The sequence below is a fragment of the Amphiura filiformis genome, chromosome 9, assembly GCF_039555335.1.
Source record: "Amphiura filiformis chromosome 9, Afil_fr2py, whole genome shotgun sequence".
NCBI classification, from domain to species: Eukaryota; Metazoa; Echinodermata; class Ophiuroidea; order Amphilepidida; family Amphiuridae; genus Amphiura; species Amphiura filiformis.
Genome location: NC_092636.1, coordinates 18091312 through 18111707, shown reverse-complemented (window position 1 = coordinate 18111707; position 20396 = coordinate 18091312). Strand labels below are relative to the sequence as shown.

Here is a 20396-nt window from a genome sequence, read left to right as displayed (position 1 = left end):
ATAATAATGGTCATTCGGATTATATTAGTTATGATACTGTTAACATTGTATTGGCATTTGTATATACGGTATTGGAAGTGGAATTGATAAATTGATAACATAACTAAACAACAGGTGTGTTTGAGGAATAAAGCAGCTATCACATACTTTTTTTGTCAATTGTCAAAATTCAAAAGTATGTGATATAGCTAATATATTCCTCAACCACATCAGTTATTTAGTTATGTTTGGTTTATGCGTTAAAATACCCCATGCCATATATAAGTTCAGTTTCCGCGGATACAGTTATTTCAGGGACACAATGTATAGTGGTATCATAACATATAGTATCTTACCTCCGCCGTTCTCATAACAAAGGAACGGAAACCTCCATATATTTCCTAAACCCACAGCAAAGCTGATACACGACAGAATGAAATCTAGTTTGCCTGACCACGTGCCTCTGCCTGAGTCTTCATCTTCTTCCATTACCTCTACCACGGGGCTGTATGCGTGCCCATTTGAACCATTTGGTGTATCGTACTATAAGACATACATGAAATATAGAAGAGAAGGGGGTTAACCAGTTGGCAATCATCAGTATCATTGACAATTAGGGGCTGTGCAATAACTGTGACCGCCATTAAGCATTCTTAAAGGAGTGTTTCGTGATCCTAGCATCCTCTTTTTATGACATTTTTCAGTACATATCCACGAAAAAAGCATATTCCCGAAATTTCAGTTGATTCCGATTTTGCGTTTGCGAGTTATGCATGATTATGTGTATTACACTGCTCCATAGACAATGCGTTGTAATTTCGTTCTGGTGCACCAGAACGAAATTCAAATTTCACGATATCTTTGCAAAACGAATTAATCTGCAAGAAATATTTTGTACATAAACATTATGTAGCCAGAGGTTTCCAGTGATATAAAAATCTCAACTTTTTTTTGAGAAAAGTGGGGGGATGAGGCTGTGGATCACGAAATGCCCCTTTAATCAACATGACACACTAATAAAAGAGGAGTAATTGAACAAATTATGCAAATTTTGAATTTTTCTTGCATTTGTCCGACTGTCGTTTTGTTTTCCAACGTTTTAAACGACAAATATGGGATGGGACATACCTGCATAAAATATGAAAGAATAAACGTCAAAGGTGTTATGTAACAAAATCAACCAGCTCATTATTTTGAGTATAACACTGTGCTTACAATGATGCAAGAGTGCATCCTCTGCTCAATACGTAACAAAATGTTAATTGAAAATAAGCTGGCAAATACGGTTTTTTGGAAAACGCTAAAAAATAGGATACTAGTACATATGCTAGATTCCCGTATTGAGCCCATAGATAAAGATATGAAACATGAATATAAAGCAAACAATAACGTGTAAAAGAAAAGTTGAGTCATTGTGGAAAAAAATGTTTATGTGCCCGAATTAGCCTAAAAATGAGAACAAAATAATGCATGCCACGATCACTAAAATGGTATATCCACTGTTTATAGACATAAGCTAACGCTTGTATTTTAATAAAAAATAAAAAATTGTCAGTAAAATTATTGGTGCGATAATCGAGTCGAATATGGCAGACATATTGCACAATAGAAAAGAAACACTTGTTTTTTGTGGACGAAATCCTGTTTTTTTTCCCGAAAGATAGGCTTAAACCAGGTTTATTGACGTAAAACCAAGTTTCTCGCTTGAAAAACTAAGTTAGTCAATATGCTTTTCGAATCAATAAACCTAGTTTCTCGGCCGATAAACTTATCAAAAGACTTTGCTTATTGAATTTGATAAACCTGGCTTTTTCATTTCATTTATATATAACTCATTCGTCTCAGGTTTGATATGCATGCTTTCCATTTACCGTACTGTGCGTACCAATATTAAAAGTACATCATAGTGCTCTACTTTGCCTATCAAGTTTGATAACTTGGTTTTCGAACGCTTTTCGAATAAGGCTAAGTCCTTCAAGGCCGCCGGTTGACATGCATGCTTTCCAATTACACAATACCGTGGCGTATATTTTAAGAGCACATTATCTGCTTTGCTTATCAAAATAATTTTGATAAACCTAGTTTATCGATTTATCGGTTTCTCTCTTTCATCTTTCATTGTGCAAAATACGTGTCATACGGCAGATATATTGCACAATGGAAGAGAAACAACAGGTTTATCGATAATTGCATGCATGATTTATCTCGGGAGGGTGAAAAAATATTATTGGCCTTATATCAAGAACCACAAGCCCGGCGACCACAGCTTCCCAACGAGACGTCAATGGAGCCTTTTTTCAATTCGAAATAGAGCTGTTTAAATTCAGATTTTTACACAAATACAGACTTGACATTTAGTATGGAATATTTTTTCGCAAAATTCTAAAAACTGGACAAGTGCATCGGGGTTTAATAATAGGATTAACAAATTTTAATCCTTTTTTTTCAACGTTTATGTGCACTGGCTACTCTGGGGGAAAGATTAAACTTTGTTCATCCTATTAACCCAGAGAACTAAGTATAATCACTGTCATACTTATGTGGCTTTAATATTTAGTATATAAATATGTAGTTCTGATGCCTTCCACTAGGAATGCGACGAACACCATTCGAACCTAATACCTATAGATTTATATCTGCTGCTCTTCTCCAACGTGCCTCTTTAGCTAAGTTGGTTAGAGCATCGTTCTAGAATTACGAAGGTCGGCCGGATGCACTGTTTTTCCCCCAACGTTTATGTGCACTGGCTACTCTGGGGGAAGATTAAAATTTGTTCAAGCTATTGCAGTGTTGTGATATTCATATTTCATTTGTCGTTTGAAGTTTCCCCCTGCCAAACATTTGTTGCATGTGTTCTTGGTTATAAAAGAAGCTATATATCGATTCATGTTGTGGCTTGCATTGATTATATATGCAAATTCTCTAATCAAGCTCAAATACTAGATATGAATTACTATGCTTAAAGAAACTATAGCTTTATCACACTTTATCAGACATACTAGATAGTTTTTGCAAGGAGTCGTTTAAAGTCAGTCTCGATGTATCTTTCATAACAAAATAATTCATTTTCAAAATACGGTTAAGCTCAAATGCTTGAAATTTAATTTTGAACTGTCTTTATCTCTTCTATAATGCCAGAGAGGTCCCAGCAAACACAAAACGTTTTCGACATCATTCGCAAAAGGTTATAAAAGGTTGTCAGAAAACGTTTAAATATCGGGTTATATCATGTATAAAGGGTATATTAAGAATATAAAACGTTTTCATAACCTTAAAAAACATTTTTGATAATCTACTGCTCAGCAAACAAAAATGTTTTACAGAAAACGTTTAAATGTCGGGTTATATAAAGGGTATAAAAACGTTTTAATAACATTCCAAAAACATTCTTGAAAACTTGATACAAAACATTCTAAACAGAGTGTTATTTTGGGGTTGAAAAAAAATATTTTGCGAAAAATGTTTGCCCAAAATATTTTCAATAACGTTTTAAAAACGTTTTCATGACCTTTATATAACCCGACATTTATATGTTATTAAAAGGTTTTGAAAAAAAAGGAACATTTCTGTGTTTGCTGGGTTCAAATATTTTAACATATAATGTTATTTAAGTATTGACACAATATTTGGCAAAAATATTTGCAAAAATAGTTTACAATAACATTTTTTGAAAACATTTAAAAATATTGTTGTAGTGTGTTTTTTTACAAAACGTTTTAAAACGATTTCATGACCTTTATAGAACCCGACATTTTAATGTTATTAAAACGTTTTTACCTAAACCAAAAGCCAAAATATAACTTATTTAAAACGTTCTTAAAACGTTTTTGTGTTTGCTGGGTATTACAAACACAAAATATGAATACAAATAATACCATAAGACACCCTGTATGCTTTAACTCATGGATTATATGAAAATCATGGTAGGTACATAAAACAGTCACAATATATCTATATGTCTATTATGGATGAAAAAATACAGAAAATTTCACAAAATTTGCCTTTGAATGATATGAAATAACAATCTTCAACATCAACTCTACAATAACATAAATGACTCCATGACTCATTTCATACATATATTAAAGATCAAGATATCAATATTAAGAAGTGCACTGCAGTAACTTATAGTTAGATGGTTAGAACTGGAAAATATGGCTTCCCAACGAAACGTCAATGGAACCTTTTTCAATTCGAAAAGCTGTTTAACTTCAAAGTTTTACCAATAATGCTCATAGTAAGAGGTGAAGTTTCAAATTTATCACAGACATAATATAAAATTACGGTATATTTTTAGTAAAGAAGTCGTAACAAATAGCAAACAATTTGAAATAAGATATTTTTCCGCCTTGTGAATTTGTATTTGCCTGTTGCTCAAACATGATTTTTCTGCCTGTTTCAGTAATTTGAATGATTGTTTATTTAAAATAATTTGTTATAAAAATATTAAATGCCTGATAGTGGTAAGAAATATACAGGGTTCAAAATAGATACCCCCCTAAAATTACAAAACCTTTCTTTGCATAACTTGACGTACATTTTGTTGATTTGAAAAATTCAAAAAGCTGTAAATAGAAGAACCATTTTGCTACCCTCCCAAAGTTGTTCCACTTTCAAAAAAGATGCTTTTAGAAAAAGTTGCATTTTTCAACATCCTATCCTGTACGAGGATTGATTTAACGGTGTTTTTGTTTTGTTTACTTTTATGTATACGATAACCCAGTCACCCATGCAATCATCTTGCAGTAAAAAACAATGATTCATTGACATGTACGGGGTTTTACTAGCAGGTTTTATTGAGCCGGTGTTTCAAAAATGGTAAAATTAATTTAGGAGTTACAAAACATTTCTTCGCGTAACTTGACATCCATTTTGTTACTTTGAACAATTTAAACTACCCTCTTGAAGTGATTTTATCATTTTGATACAACTGCTGATAAAAAAAAACTTATGTCAAAATTAGCTTCAACGAATTATTATTTTGCACTACATGATGGTTGCATGGGTGACCAAGGGATCAAAGACAGAAAGGTGAAGGCAAACGAAACAATTAAATCAATCATAACATTGATATGGATAATGTTTGTACATTACATGTATGAGATGTTGAAAAGTGCAAGTTTTTTAAAGCATCATGTTTGAAAAATGTAATTAATTTGACCAAAACAATAGGATTCTGAGAAGGGATAACTTTGGTAGGGTAGCAAAAAGATTCCTCTATTCGCAGGTACTAGGTTTTTGAATTTTTCAAATCAACAAAATGAATGTCAAGTTTGCAAAGAAATGTTTTGTAACTCCTAAATTGATTTGACCATTTTTGAAACACCGGCTCAATAAAACCTTGTAGAAGGTCCCGTACATGTCAATGAATCATTATTTTACACTACAAGATGATTGCATGGGTGACTGGATTATCGTATACAAAAAAATTAAAGAAAACAAAAACACCATTAAATCAATCAAAACATTGATATCGAGAATGTTTTTGTACATTACATGTATAGGATGTTGAAAAGTGCAACTTTTTTTAAAGCTTCATTTTTTGAAAATGTGATTATTTTGGGTCAAAACAAAAGATTTTGAGACGAACGAACTTCGTGAGGGTATGAAAACGATTCCTATATTCTTTCATATTCAAATTTTTCATATCAACAAAATGTATGTCAAGTTATGCAAAGAAATGTTTTGTAATTTTAGGGGTGGGGGATTTTTTAACCCTTTAACACGATGCTTAAATTATGACTTTTCCATTGGACAAGGGGAAGCCAGCGCCAGGTGAGATGGAATAGTCACAATTTGACTGAGTGATATATTTATACCATCGCACAAACATAGGCAGGCAATATTTATTTTATAACGATACAGTAATCATGATTATATTCTAAATAAAATATTAAAACATTGTAGTGTTGTGATATTCATATTTCATTTGTCGTTTGAAGTTCCCCCTCCCAAACATTTGTTGCATGTGTTTCAGGTTAAAAGTAGATATATCTATTCATATTGTTGACTTGAAATGATTGTATGCAAATTCTCTAATCAAGCTCAAATACTAGATATGAACTACTATGATTAAAGAAACTATAGCTTTATCACACTCTATCATACATACTAGAGGTTTTTGAAAGGAGTCGTTTAAAATCAGTCGCGATGTTTCTTCATAACAAAATAATTCATTTTTAAAAGACAGTTAAGCTCAAATGCTTGAAGTTTAATTTTGAACTGTCTTTATCTCTTTTATAATGCCAGAGAGGTATTACAAACACAAAATATGAATACAAATTACCATTAAACGGGGTTCCATGAGCTCCGCTGTTTTTAATCCGTGATTGCGTAATTGTGTCATATTTTACCTATTTTTACCAATTCGCTTTACAAGTCGTAATTTCAAAGTACTGAAAGTAAAGTTGCACTTTTCAACATCCTATACATAATGTACGAGGATTGATTTAATGGTGTTTTTGTTTTGTTAATTTTTATGTATACGCTTACCCAGTCATGCAATCATCTTGCAGTATAAAACAATTATATAATATTGAATGGCTTTGAGTGTGATACAAGAATATATTGCACGAGATAGAAAAATATTGCACGAGTCGAAGACGAGTGCAATATTTTTCTATCGAGTGCAATATATTCTTGTATCACACGAAAATAAGCCATTCAATATTATTATTATTATTGATATCAGGCTTTTGCTATGGGTAAAATGAAAATTTAAGCTTACCTAGCCACCGGGTTTAACCAATGTGTATTGTAATGTAAGCTTACCTTTTGACCTTCTTGTTTTCTGCTCTTTACTCTCCAAAGACAATTTCGGAATAATTATAGGTTTATTTGTAGATGTGGATTATATTTCCTAAGGTTATCATCATCCAAAATTGCCGCGAATTAAGTTTGTGATTTTACTTGTTTATACAGTACGAAATCTCCTGTGAGCCGTTACGAGTCTGTAGTGTATTGTTGTGCTGTTGTATCATGACGCGTGTTGGTGCCGTCACCATGGTAACGCGCGACGCGTACGCGATACGCGTACAATATTCAAGAAATATTGTATTGCATCCGGGTATTTTGAAAATATTGTACAATATACAGTTTTATTGTATCGCTCAAAAGCCTGATATAAATAATAATAAACAATATTGCCATGTACGGGGTTTTTCTAGACGGTTTTATTGAGCCGGTGTTTCAAAAATGGTAAAATTAATTTAGGAGTACAAAATATTTCGTTGCATTACTTGACATCCATTTTGTTGATTTGAAAAATTAAAAAAACCTGTGAATAGAAGAATCATTTTGCTACCCTCCCGAAGTAATGAAGTCATTATCCGGGCTAAAAGATGCAACTTTTGGCTGCTAGTTCTAATACAATATACACATTAATTATAATTATAGTTTTGATAAAATTAAGTCTTTGTTTAGGATATACAGGGGTGAAAATTACTGGTACCTTCATTCTTTCGCTGTTGCTTCTACATGTAGCTTATAATATTTCAATATAAAGTCTCCTAAATATTTTCGGATATTGGGACGGACAGAATGAAACCTAATTCAAAGTTAGTCGGTCATTTTCGTAAGACCATTACTAAATTCAATCTAATTCATGGATTCTAATTGTTGAAAATATATCAACGTTTAATGACTATGCCATAGTCGATTTTTGATAAATAAAAAAATGTTTTTATCCATGATGAACGCATTTAATTGAATTCGAAATTATACTGATGCTTATCACAATAACTTAGTATTCAATAACTGGTCATAAAATGTTTATATATTTTATTTTTATATGGTGACAGTAAAAGTAAAGTAAACGTATGTTATTGAATGCAATTAACATAAATTTATCATGGCATGAGGGCTCAAATATCATGATATGTGATAACACATCATCTTGGCATGCGTGCTCAAATATCATTTGGGAAGCTAACAAACAGATGGAGAGAGATTATTGAAAAGATCAGATGTGAAAATCTATCTATTGTACACAAATTAATGCAAATAGGAGTTTTATGCTAAACGTAATACAAGCCAGAGTATGCACAATGGGCAAGTGGAGTCCGGAGAACTGAATTGTCCAATTATATTTCATATTTTTAAAACAATTGTGAATAATAATTTGGTCACTCTCTGTGGTCAGACTGCCGGTCACACTGGTGCACCAATTAATGTCATGTGCCTATTGTCCTAGGAAGATATCCGACAATCACCTGCTTAGTCCAAAGTACAGTCCCGAGTACAGTCCACTCTAAAAACCTCAAGTTCACAGTGAAACAAAAACAAGGGATGCGCTGCACTGTTTGGACTGCAGTTGTTGAGATCTTGATCTTATAGACACCTGTTTCCGTCCAAAAAGAATATCATTTCCGATATTAGTCCTATTATTGTCTGTAATTTATTTGATTGTATTCAAATCTAAAATTATATTCTAACTGGGCACAATCTTTTAGATTTTCGGTTTTCAATGCGGGTCTTTTAAATAACGACGAGTAGTCAAGTGCGTACACGTCACACATGCAATTCGCCGTAGAAGTGGTGATGCAATGGGATTAATTACCATAGCGATAGGTGAAATCAATTCTTGAATGCATTGCCCTGCATGATAAGTAGGTTGCACTCGATGTATGTGTGCAATCATAGATTGAATACAATCATACCGCTCTTTTCAAAGACACCAATCGTACAAGTGAGAGTGAAACATGCATGGCTTCAGCACATAATGTGAAATTTCCATGGAATTGGGCTATTCCAGAAAATAGGTGCACACCCCCTATAGAGGAGTAACTTTTCAATCTAAGAAATGTCCGGATTTCCAAGTTTGCTTTCTGAAAACGACTGGAATTCCAGTTTCCAATATTACTGGAAAAAGCTTGGAAATCCAATCAAATGCAGGAAAAATCACGGAAATGTTGAAAATGAGCTCTCAAATTGAGGATTTCTGATTTTGAACTATTTTTCTGCCGGATATTTTTGCCTTTGGGCACTTTAAAAATCTGGATTTCCAGCAATCACGACTGGACAAAAAGTCCGGATATCCGAACTCCTCTATAGGGGGTGTGCATCTATTTTCTGGAATAGCCCATTACGATCCAACTCTTTATACCTATTCTTTGATAATCAGTGGTGCGATGCAGAGTTACAGCGTACCGGTACGTCTAGTGCAGGGCAATACATTCAAAAATGTTTTCACCTATCGTTATATATGGTACTTAATCCTGTTACATTACTACTTCGACAGCGCATGCACAGTAAACGGGTTTTCATTGCTTTTGTTTTATTCTTTTACTTATTCTTTAAAACATGACCCGCATTGAAAACCTAAGAGTGGTTTAGGAATTTTGTAAGGAATTGCATTTATTTTAGTTTATTTAGCTGTTTTATTTGAAAAATCTTGGGAAAAACCAACAATTTAATGCAGAATATAACCGGGGAGAAAGATATATCAAAACAATGGGGGATATGCGAGTACGTAAAACCATAGAAAATTAATCTAATGTGAAATTATCGATTTAAAATGATTTTATCGGAACTATAATAATTTATCAATAATGTAACGCTACCTACGCTACCTAAAGCATAATATATGTTTGTTTCTCGGCTATGTGGCAAATTCCAAGATACAAGATGTCTTTTTTTACTAAAACTATTCAATTTTGGTCAAATTTGTATAAAATAGATCGTCAGAGGAAACACAGCCTAGGCCCTGGCCTAGGCCCTACCCATTGTCATTTAGATCACTAAGAACGCGTTGTGCAAAGGTGTCGTGGCGCGCGCTTTATGCATAAAGCTTTAATTATCATACTAAAGTATACCTAAATGCTTACATGAGATAATAGGTATATCCCAGTTGATGAACTTAATTATGACCTTTGTATTCTTTCTATTTACAAACGCTTAATACAATGTTTAGCCATTATACTTATCATAGAAATAGTAATTGTTTGGGCAAATAAACAATATCCAAATTTATCTGCTTGATTTATCATTTAAAAGGGAGAGGCGTGTATTTATATCTAAAACTGGTTCTGACCAGTTGGTAACTTTCACGCTCCTAAATCGTGGTTGTGTGCAACTATTGCATTGTGCGTGTATCCATCAATATTAAATGGAACATACACCTTTTCAATTTAATGTGTCAGATATAGCATGCATAGAAACAAAGTTAATTAAGTGGAAAAAATAAATATGACACTGTGTTGTCGACAATACATATATCACGTTGTATAAATATTACTTGTATTAAAATGATGAAATACACAACGAAACTATACAGCAGAGTTTGAACTATGTTGTCGACATTACACATCCGGGTACATATCGCACGTTGTATAAATATTATTTGTATTATTCGTCAAATTTCTCTCAATCTGAATATTAAATTCAAGTTGTCATTTTATACACCGCCTTTCACGGGTATCAAAGCGCTTTGCATTTATTCCGCTGTCGTTAGAATATGTCAGCTGCCATACAATGCCCAAGACATTCTCACACCTTTGGGCAGCGCTCAATGGACAATATTCATAACCGCTCCCCCATTTTACCCCTGTGTAGAGAGAGGCAAGTGAGATAAAGCGCCTGGCCCAAGTGCACAATTAACACGACAACACCGTCGGGGCTCGAACTCGCAATCATCCGATTGCGAGGCAAGTCCATACCGCTGCGACACTGCCACATTATTAGAAACTAATATTTCCGATGGGGAATTTCTAACTTTATTCCTGACAGTCAGATTGCAAACTACGGTTTCATATGTTAACCTGATAGAACACCTTTAATTATCAGGTATACCGTACTAGTTGGCTTACTCGTAATACATTGCGTCATTGCCAATAATAATTACCGATAATTTTGCCAATAAGAACAATATTATGAATAATTTTCAATCCAGCCATATAAATTATAATGTAATACCAGCCAACATCTCTAAACAACTAAGTCTTGCAGATCATAAAGGTGACTTACCAAAGGCAGTTTAGCTTCTGCCTCCAATTCCTTGGCGTCTTTGGATGAAGCCATTATTTAATGCGATGAAACGGTAAACGCAGAACAAACCCCTGAATAGCAACAATTAATAGGTCGGCGTTTATGGTCCGTCACTGTCAGTTCTGACAGTCCATCCAAACTTGGATCCTTTCTAACCTTAAAGGCTGGTAGGCAGCAGGTGCATATTTGTGTGCCGTTACTTCCAAGTTTAACTCCTCGTGGCTTCTATTAAACACGTGTTCATAGTCACATCCACGCGTAGTACTGTGGTGGTAGTATACAGGACATGACACAGAATTCACATTATTTATCTCATTTGTAGTTATCAGATTAAAGCAAATAGTTCAACGCGACGCCGGTCGTTGCACTTCATTTGGGGGTTCACATTATTTAAAGAAAGGATTAGACCTATGAATAATTAAATGTACGCAATTGCTATGTTATAATACCCATAGCCATAAAGTATTGAAGATTTAATTTATCATCATTCTTGTATAATAATCGGGATAATAATAAATCAGCTAAAATACCAGAAAAATAGAGATTAGTTGATGATAAAGTAAGAATTTTTGTTATTCTCTGGCAGTAAATAATAGGCCTAAATGATATTGTTATAAAACAGGCCGAATCTCTTTTTTTTAGAGTCCATGATTTACCCAAATATGAATGAATGATATGTTTATAGAATGATGTTTCACCGACTTTGTGTAGAAATTTGCCGAATGTATAGTGTGTTACGAGTCGTTTATGACCTTTTACCCAAACTCACTTCAGAATATACAACAAAACACACTGCTTGATTAAGTTAACAATATCAGAATGTTTAATCAAAAGTAAAGTATGATTGATAATGATCTGATACATAAACATAAATACATGCACTTTATAATCAATCAAAATACATATAATTATGTGAAGAGCTTAGTTGCAAAAGCCCTTACATCCACCTCTGGTTGAAATTGCGTTATTGGCATGAAATTATAGTGTGGGTAAAAATACACATTTTGGTGGTTGTTTCACCTTCATACCACCTTCCCTCCGGAGATATCGTATATTTCCCGTTCGGGAAATCTTAGGGAATTTCCAGAAATCTGAACTTAAAATTAATATAAAATAGTTTTGTTTTAATTTTTTGATGTATAATACAGTCATGGACAAAAGTTTGGAATATTTTTATTTTTTTTCATAACCCTGTTTTTAAGTGCAGATTTCTTACCATCAATGACCCGTCAGCCATGCAAAATGGATCACGGGTGTCTGTCAAGGTCTTAGGTACCATTCCATATCACACAATACCTAATGTAGGACAATGGCTTCGTATGCCTGACCAACCATCGGGCATCCTTTTTGCAGTTACTTTAGCGAAATGATTCATAAGGTTACATTTTAGCTTTTGCATTACGGTGTGAAGAAACCAGCTTTGACCTACCCATTGACCTATGCCGTTCACTCCAACTGGGGGTTGAGTGGTGGCATCCGCATCACAATGTCCCGCCAAACTGTTCTGTCATCTGCTGTACGGCTGGCATTTACTATGGAGTTTAGGTTAGTTCTTTTGCAGTCAGCTAGCAGGCAGTCTCTCCACCTCTTTGGTGGTCTTCCTCTAGGTCTGACTCCCTGGATGTGACATTCAAAGGCCATCTTTGGAAGGCGTGAGGGAGGCATTCTCTGGACGTGGCCAAAATAATGCAGTCTCTTCCGGGTTATTCTGTCCAAGATGGAAAATTCAACACCCAGGGTTTTGCGGATGATGGTGTTTCGGATCCTGTCTCTCCGTGTTACTCCCATTATCTTCCTAAGGCACCTCATCTCAAAGGTGAGCAGTCGATTCTCATCCTCTTTTTTCAATGTCCAGGTTTCTGCTCCGTATAGCAATATTGACAAAACAAGGACCTTGTAAAGCTCAATCTTGGTGTTGGTTTGGATGTCCTTAGCACTCCAGATACTCTGTAGTCTCTGCACAGCTCCTAGGGCTTTGCCTATTCGAAGTTTTATGTCTTCTGAGCAGGATCCTTTTTGGGTGATCTTTCCTCCCAGGTATGTGAACTCCTCCACCTGCAGAAGCTGGGTATTGTCAATTGTGATGTAAAGATGGGTGTCCTCTTTGCATATGGCCTGGACTTCTGTTTTAGCGATATTTATTTTGAGTCCAAAAGCTGAGCTGCTTTGATGAATGAGGCTAACTAGTGTCTGGAGGTCTTCTTCACTGTTAGCAATTAGTGCAATGTCGTCTGCAAATCGTAAGTTGTTCACCACTTGTCCTTGGATGTTTACTCCTATGTTGGTATCGTGCAGGGCATACAACATAGTCATCTCCAGTATGATGTTAAAAAGTTGAGGTGAGATTACACATCCTTGGTGAACTCCAACCAGGGTTGTAAACCAGTCTGTTAGTTCCCCATTTACTCTGACAGTACTTGCAGATTTATTGTAGAGAGCTTTCAGGAGACAGGTGATTTTGTTTGGGAAATCAAAGAAGCCAAGTGCCTTCCAAAGTCCTTCCTGCCACACTGAGTCGAAGGCTTTTTCGAAGTCGATGTAGCAACAGAAAAGGGCCTTCCTCATTTCAAGATGCTTCTCAACTATTTGCCTGAGGGTGAAGAGTTGGTCTATGGTTGAACGTCCTGGTCTAAATCCTGCTTGGGACTCTGATAGAATTTCTTCAGTTTTACCAGCTTTACTTTGTTGCATCTATCTGTTGTATACGATATTTCTGATCATGGGGTACGAGTTGAGCGCAGATTTATACGCCCGCGTCAATGACTTACGTAATCGCGGCTACAAACAGAAGGATATTGGTGCCACTTTAGGAATTACATAAGGTGTAGTCTCTAAAATTTTGAAGAGACGTTGAGAGACCGGAACTACTACACCTAGACCAAGGTCAGGTCGGCTCCAAAAGACAATCGCTAGGGAAGACCGATCTCTCCTGAGACTTTGCCGCAATGGCCGCACAAAGTCTGCATCTCGGCTACGAACAGAATGGCTGAGGTCCATAAACGCGCCTGTTACCAGGAAACTTGTGAACAATAAACTGGTTAGTGCAGGTTTTCGCGCAAGACGACCAATAAGAAAGCCGATACTTCTGCAAAGACATCGGCATGCGCGCTTGCTTTGGTCACAGAGACAAAGGTATTTGACAGTAGGCCACATGGCGTAACGTGATCTTCAGTGAAGAGGCCCGGATCGTCCTCTACAGGCAAGATGACCGATTCAAGGTCCGAAGACAGGTTGGTCAAGCCCTGATTGAGGATTGTATCCTTCCTAGAGTCCAGGGAGATGGTGGTGGAATCACAGTATGGAGAGCATTTCACAATAGGTCGAAATCACACCTCTGAATGCTATAGAAGGACACATGAACCAGGACCAATACCTGTATGTTCTTTATACAGTTATGCTTCCGTTTGCAATAAGAGACTTCAGGAACAATTTCGTGATCCAAGATGACAACACCACGGCGCACAGAGACCTACGCGTGAGGGAATTCCTTGAAAATGAGAATGTAGAAACCTGGACTGGTCGGCTTTGAGCCCGGATATGAACCCTATAGAGAACTTATGGGCAGAAGTATCCCGCAGGATAGGTAACAATGGACAAGCAAAGCAACCAATCACCCTGCAGGAACTTAGACACGCCCTCATTGCTTGCTGTGGAGATATTCCACAAGGGACCTTGGCAAACCTGGTCGAGGGAATGTCACGACGCGTAAATGACCTTGAGCTGGCAAGGGGTGGACACACCAAATATTGAGATGTGTTTTCTCAAGCAAGAGACTAATCTGAACATGTCACAGTGAGAGTTTAAGTTTTTGTTTAAACAATAAAGTTTGCTAGTGTCTGTAATCTCATTTTGTGATACAAAGAGACCGCCAAAACGGGTTGCGATTTGTGATCCTTCCATTGTAATGCGCTTCCTCAGGTAATTCTTTGTTTAATTGACAAACTGTGTGATGTAAACATCAAAGGACATTCATATATTTCAATTAAATTCAACTGAGCACTACTCTGTGCCTAATATGACTGAAAACTGCATTTGATACAAAAAATAAAAAATATTCCAAACTTTTGTCCATGACTGTAGTAGCCTTGAATGTTCTTTACCTATTAAAACAAAAAGGAACTGTTTGGGCCACTCTATTTGAAAAACAAATCATTTTAATTAACAAAAGTTGTAGCTTCGGAAATGCTATAAAAATGGCATTTTGCCGAATTTAATTAAAAATTCATAATTAAACAAGTAAATGTGATATTTCGATTTTCCAAGTTACATAAAGTAGTACAAAAAAGGGCTCGAATTTGATTGCAAAGGTTGTTTCTAGAAAAGGGGACAATTTATTTGGTTGCAAAAGCCCTTACATCCACAAAAGGCGTGATATAAAATAAATAGGAAGGCTTGAAAATTGTACAAAAACATATTATTTTAGTTTCTATTCATCAACACTTTATTCAAATCCAAAATGAATCAAATCGAACAAGCAATAAGTGCAGAATTAAAAAAAGCTGTTTTTCTCAAAACGTTAGGGCTTTTGCAACTAAACTCTTCATATTATGAATGTGACTTAACCAGCAGCCTTCATCTTGTTGTTGATTACTAGGTTCTGTTGTTCTTGACGTATAGCCTGATTCACGTGTCCTGCGAATATCACTGTTCAGCGAAGTCCGCTGAAGACCTTTATATCCTTTGCATATAAAATCCTCGCACAGATCTCCAAAATGTGCTCTTTTCATATTTCATTTCTAATGGACAACAGGCCTGCGTCCATGCAGCCCTCTGTTTCCACTTCAGCAAGTCGACAGAATTATATATTCCTTTCTTGGAAGAGGTATGCACTTTGGCGTATTCTATACCCTCTCCGCTATCACTGGATAGTACATTCACCACATAAAATATGTCTGTTCGCAATTTGCTTTCTTTGAAGGCATATGGACTGTAAGCACATAAACTAGCCCACAACAACACTGTAATAATCTGTCCCAAGAATCATGTACATTTTCTTATTATAGGCCTACTAAACACCAAAAAAATCCCATTATATTAATAGCCAATTTCTTCATTCATACTTTCACAACATATATGATGTAATGTGGAAATTCCCAAGCCTAATTATAAACATAACCTTTCACATTACAACACTTCCTCGGGAATTTCCAAAAATGATGTCATATTCACTTTACATTGTCGGGGATTCCCCACCCATAAACAGTCCTGACTTTGTTTACTGTGATTACATAACAAGAGAATTCCCAACTTTAAACTGTAAACAAAGATAGATGATCGAATTCAATTACTCAGGCCATATCACAAGTGTTTGCAAATTTGCAGACCCTGCAATTTTGACCACTTTGAAGCACCATTCTTTTTTCATTCACTTCATTTTGCAAAGCTTACTACTATCAACGGATTTTGTTTAAATTTTGGATATGCGCTGATAACACAATTACAAAAGATCTTTTGTGACTTTGGTTATCTTAGTGCTTCACGCTACATCTGGCAAAAATGAATTTGTTAAAATTCTTCTATTTTCAACGTTGAGCTATACAAATTATTATTTGGTGTAATGTGTATTTAAATAGCCACATTATTTCTCCTAAGAACATCAAACACATGCCTTTCAAGATTTCATAAAACAGCTATATGGGAAACATTGAAAATAATAGATTTTATCTCAGCATAACAGACAAAAATTGTCCAAATGGTGTTCCTATATGACCTCACATTAAGCTAAAGAAAGTCGATTCCTAGTTTCCCGTTACCCTACTCCGCTCAAAACCAATTGCTGGCCAAATATTTCATTATTTTGAATAAAATGTTTATTTCTAACAAACTTTAACATATCAATAAATAATTGTGGTTATAAATATATCATAAATCTCTTTCTGTTGATTTTCAGGGATTATCTTTGCAGTAGGAGCATGGTATATGGTTAATAATGAATTATTAATGAATACCTACTCACTTGTCTGTCCCGCACTTTTTGATCTGCTCTGATCTCATCTCGTAAAAAATATTGTGAAACTTTTGATAATAGTTCAAGTTGTACAATCACCTTCATGTGGTTGTAAACTACATCTGTAAACTACAACTGTGATTTATCACATGTATACATGGGTAGTTAATGGTTTACACCTGTAACAGATGCAATAATGAAATGGTATGAAATAATGAATAATGAATAATGAAAATGAAATGGTCACCTACACAGTCATGAAAAATTGTGTAAAGGGAAACAAGGAATTGACTTTCATTGGCCTAATAATAATAATATGCTTTAATTTTGTTTAGGTATATTTTCTGCACTTTCACAGAATTCCAATTTGTTCAGAGCTCTGGGCATATGGCCTATGAACAAATAATTGTTAATGTGGTTGAATTGTATAGTTTGCGGACGGCTATATATAGGAAAACAGCTATATGGGAACATTGAAAATAACACATTTGATCTCGGCATAACAGACAAAAAAATCCAAAAATGTTGTTACAACTATTTTAAACTGTTGCGATTTGGTAGTTGACAAATTGCGAATGGTAAAGGAAGGAAGGTTTTATTTCAAACTCTAATGGTGACCAGCAGGTCAAATTGCTAGAATTGAACATTAAACACACCTAAACAAACACAATGCAATTTGCAGGCAGCAGCTTAATCAGCGCCAATATTGCAACATTGAAACAAACAACTATACAAACATCCAATCCAACCCAACCACATCCCCCAGAAGGCAATGAGGATAAAGTGCCTTGCCCAAGGACACAACACGTTGGCACGAGCGGGGCTCGAACTCACAACCTATGTATTATGAGTCGGGCGCCTTATCCACTCGTCCACACGTGCTGGTACTGAGCTTTGGCAAAAATTGCATTGATCATTTCATAGCGAGTATGTAGAAGAATTCAAATATCACAGATATACTTTTGCAGGGCCTGTGGTTCTTGAGTTATGTTGTAAAGAGGGTTGAAACAACAACAAGTATATGATTTGTAGAATGAACTTTTGCAAAACACCAACTTGTTATTTTTCAATAATATATTGATAGCTATTGATTTAGATAATGAAAAATGTCTGCACTTAAACAAAATTCCAGTTTATAATAGTGTTCCGGTAATATGGCCTTTGACCAAATAATTTATTTTTAATGTGGTTGAATTGTATAGTTTGCGGACGAAATTAGATATTTGCCGGGTACTAAATTATGCAAACAAAAGCTCAAAATTAATAACACCCTCAATGTTTTCGCTTAGTTTAGATTATTATTTAATTTTAGTTTACAAATTCTACGTTGATTAAACAGAGAGGGCGGTAGATATTGTCAGTGTATCACCCTTGCCTCCATTTACAGTGTCAGTATGTCATCAATGCCTCTATCAGCAGTAGATAGCACTGCCAGTATATGCAACCTGATTCAACCATGCCTCTATCAGCAGTAATATGCAGTACCAGTAGGTTATCAATGCCTCTATCAGTAGTAGATAGCAGTGTCAGTATATCACCCATGCCTCTATCAGCAGCAATAGTCAGTAGATCATCAATGCCTCTATCAGCAGTAGATAGCAGTGCCAGTATATCACCCATGTCTCTATCAGCAGCATATATTCAGTACCAGTAGGTCATCAATGCCTCTATCTGCAGTAGATAGCAGTGCCAGTATATCACCCATGTCTCTATCAGCAGCATATAATCAGTACCAGTTGGTCATCAATGCCTCTATCTGCAGTAGATAGCAGTGCCAGTATATCACCCATGTCTCTATCAGCAGCATATAATCAGTACCAGTTGGTCATCAATGCCTCTATCAGCAGTAGATAGCAGTGCCAGTATATCACCCATGTCTCTATCAGCAGCATATAATCAGTACCAGTTGGTCGTCAATGCCTCTATCTGCAGTAGATAGCAGTGCCAGTATATCACCCATGTCTCTATCAGCAGCAATATTCAGTACCAGTAGATCATCAATGCCTCTAATCAACTCTAGATAGCAGTGCCCGTATATCATCAATGCCTCTATCAGCAGCAATAGTCAGTACCAGTAGGTCATCAATGCCTCTATCAGTACTAGATAGCAGTGCCAGTATATCAACCATGCTTCTATCAGCAGCAATAGTCAGTACCAGTAGGTCATCAATGCCTCTATCGGCAGTAAATAGCAGTGCCAGTATATCAACCATGCATAGTTATATGCAACATAAAACATGTACATGTAGTCAGTGCCACCAATATGCCTCTATCAACAGTAGATAGCAGTACCAGTATATTTATTTATTTCAACTTTCTTTATACATGTTATACAGGATAGCTCCTTCAGTGTAAAAGCACTGCTATTCTTGGAGGTCCTGTGACACACCGGGTACTGTGTGTAAATTACTTATATAAAGAGCTTTGTTGCAAAACCCCTTACATCCACTTTTGACTTTTTGAGAAAAACAGCTTTTTCTAATTGTGCAAGTATTACTTGTTCGAATTTGATTCAATTTGGGTTTGGATAAAGTGTTGATGAATAGAAACTAAAAGAATAGGTTTGGTACAATTTTCAAGCCTTCCTATTTATTTTATTATTTCTTTTATATCGCGCCTTTTGTGGATGTAAGGGGTTTTGCAACAAAATAAATTTACCCCTTTTCTAGAAACCACCTTTGCAATCAAATTTAAGCCCATTTGTTTGCACTACTTTATGTAGCTTGACTCATGCTTTCAAAATCAAAAAGAAAAATTGAAATATCTCATTTACCTTTTTAATTATGATTTTTTAATTAAATTCTGGAAAATGGCATTTTTTGAGTATTTTGGAAGCTACACCTTTTGTTAATTAAAATGATTTTTTTTTCAAACATAGTGACCCAAAACAGTTCCTTTTGGTTTTAATAGGTAAATAACATTCCAGGTTACTATTATACATCAAAAAAATTAAAACAAAACAATTCTATGTTCATTTTAAGTTCAGATTTACGGAAATTCCCTAAGATTTCCCGAACGGGAAATATACAATACCTCCGGAAGGGAAAGTAGTATGAAGGTCAAACAACCACCAAAATGTGTATTTTAACCCACACTATAATATCATGCCAATAACTCAATTTCAGCCAAAAGTGGATGTAAGGGCTTTTGCAACAGAGCTCTTCAATTATATTAAACAAATATTACAAGAAAATATACAATACCATTATAAAAAAATTACAAGAATCATGAAAACAATATAAAAGTGAAAATCAATGAACAGAGGGTTTATGAGAGCTCTTGATTCAAATTCACTAAGGCTCAAGGAAATAAAATTTAGTGCGGGTGTCAACATCAACAGAACTATACATTAATGTAAGTTCATCAACAGAACTATTCCACAGATTTGCTGCTCTCATGACCCGTCTGAAACAATCTCTTACCAGAGTTATTGTTAAATTGAGGAACAACAAGTGACTTGGAGGAGGTTACTCTTGTGTCATGATCA

General features: G+C 35.3%; 1 protein-coding gene across 2 annotated transcripts in view; it reads right to left on the bottom strand.

The window, feature by feature from the left end:
* Positions 1 to 11308, bottom strand: part of LOC140160712 (sodium- and chloride-dependent glycine transporter 2-like) — a 31971-nt gene extending 20663 nt beyond the window's left edge. The window contains exons 1-2 of one of the 2 annotated variants that reach the window (XM_072184004.1): positions 10942 to 11308; positions 336 to 522 (exon numbers count right to left, since the gene is read on the bottom strand). In XM_072184004.1, the coding sequence (XP_072040105.1) occupies positions 336 to 522; positions 10942 to 10995 (241 nt within the window). In that variant the 5' untranslated portion in view covers positions 10996 to 11308. The remainder of the gene's footprint in view (positions 1 to 335; positions 523 to 10941) is intronic. The other variant, XM_072184003.1, reaches the window with a different exon arrangement.
* Positions 11309 to 20396: the final 9088 nt, after the last annotated feature.